The 1,879-nt window shown below is 50.0% G+C and overlaps 1 protein-coding gene across 11 annotated transcripts in view; it reads left to right on the top strand.

Moving 5' to 3' along the window:
* MROH7 (maestro heat like repeat family member 7) overlaps positions 1 to 1,879 on the top strand; it is a 59,392-nt gene that overhangs the window by 46,452 nt on the left and 11,061 nt on the right. For all 11 annotated transcript variants that reach the window (XM_027770890.1, XM_027770892.1, XM_014586903.1 and 8 more), the window contains one exon: positions 264 to 378. In XM_027770890.1, coding sequence (XP_027626691.1) covers positions 264 to 378 — 115 coding nt within the window. The remainder of the gene's footprint in view (positions 1 to 263; positions 379 to 1,879) is intronic.

Genomic DNA, 1,879 nt, shown 5'->3' with positions numbered 1-1,879 from the left:
AAGCGGTCCTGTGGCCCAGGCAGCTCAGCGGCTTGCCCTAAGGCACTCAGCTCATGCCAGGAGGCTTCTGCTTGTCTCTCTTCCCAATTTGCTGTGCCTTCGGGCAAGCTGCTTTCCTACTCTGGGCCTCGTTTAACTGAAGCAGTTAAATCAGATGGTCCCTGAGATCTCACCCAGGTGGGAAGTCCTGGGAATGCAGCTCCTCAGCAGCAGGTCCCCTTGGGGGTGGAGAGCCTGAGGGGACTGCCCCCTTCCTCGCCCAGGGCCATGGTGCAGTATTCCTGCCAGGAGCTGTGCCGTATTCTCTACCTGCTCATCCCGCTCCTGGAGCGAGGCGACGAGAAGCACAAGATCACAGCCACTGCTTTCTTCGTGGAGGTACCAACCAGGCACCGGGCACTGGGCACCGGGCACAGGGCAGGGCCTCCTTGTGGGCCTCGGTTCGTATCTTTGGTCATTTCTCCCGTGCCATTTACAAGGCCTTGCGTGAACACGGTCTCACCTGAATACAGACCTCGGAGGTCTCCCTCCTGTCTCTCCTCCTGTCTCTGCTTCTCTGGCCCAGTTCACTTTTCCCAGACTCCCCGATGGCCCCAGGCACTTCTGTGTGCCAAGCAGCAGATACGGTGATGAACCTGACTCCACTCTGCCTTTGGGGCATTCTCGGTAAGGCAGGGGAGACAGAGACATCCCAGTAATAATATGCGGGTGTCATAGAGTGACTCGTGCTATGATAGGGGCAGTCCAGGAGACCTGAGGGAGTGGTGGGCCATCAGGAGAGCTTCCTGGAGGAAGGGACATCTAAGCTGATTGAGGATGGTTGGGAAGGTGCTGGGGGTGAGTGCTGGGGAGAGGCGAGTTAGAAGTTTATAGGTATAGACACGGGAAGGCGGACTCACCAGTCAGCACTAGCTAATGTTTACTGGGCACGTGCTATCTTCTGGCATGTTCTGAGAGCTACACGTGTGATTCGTTTCATCTGCATGGTATGCATGACTCAGATACAATTCCTTTCTTCATTTTAGAGGAGGAAACTGAGGCACAGATTTAAGTAAGTTACTAAGACCACATAGCTTTTACATGGGAGATCCAGGGCTCAAATCCAGAGATTCGGGCTTTAAAACCCTCTTGAGTTTTTTTTATTTTTTTTTTAATTGGGATAAAATAGATATAACATGACATCTGACCTTTTAAACATTTTTTAAGTGTTCAGTTCAGAGACATTAAGTATATTCCTACCACTGGGCTAACATTGCCACCACCCATTCCAGAACTTTTTTCTTTTAGAGAGATTTCTTGCTAACGGGTTGTCGGCGTCCGCCCCCAGGCTTAGCGCTATTATGGAAGAAGCAGAAAAAATGAGACAAAAAGATAGAAATGGACACAGGCAGCCTGAGCCTAGGTAGCCCAAGCAACTTGTGCCGCCCAGATGAACTGGACGTCTTTATTTATAGTACAAGGAGACATTACACATGTATGTTTCGTGACACTGTATGGATTAGTTGCCAGGTTACAGACAATGAGAAGCAGTTAACAAATCTATAAGGGATTAGTCACACCCGGGGCAAGGTGTATCCCTTGGTGGTCATCCCATCTAGAGTAAATCTCATCTTCTTTTCTAATGCAGAGAACTAGCTGTTAGGTGTGGGGAAGGTGCTAAAGAACTTCTCCATAAGGAGTGCACCACCACACCCAGAAGGCTAAAGAACCTTTCAGATGCAGAGCAGGGATTGGACTTTACTAATTGGGGTCAAGATGTTTCTTGAAGTCCATCAGATGTGTCTGTTGGAATGCCCCTAGTAATTTCCACCCTTGCTCTGTCTGCAGCCAAGGTCAGGGAAAGACAAGTTACAAGGTTCTGCCAAACCCCAAAAGAGCA

Source organism: Tupaia chinensis, unplaced genomic scaffold, assembly GCF_000334495.1.
Source record: "Tupaia chinensis unplaced genomic scaffold, TupChi_1.0 Scaffold000165_2, whole genome shotgun sequence".
Lineage (NCBI taxonomy): Eukaryota > Metazoa > Chordata > Mammalia > Scandentia > Tupaiidae > Tupaia > Tupaia belangeri.
Note: the sequence above shows the minus strand (reverse complement) of the source record. Positions and strands in the feature narration are given on the sequence as shown.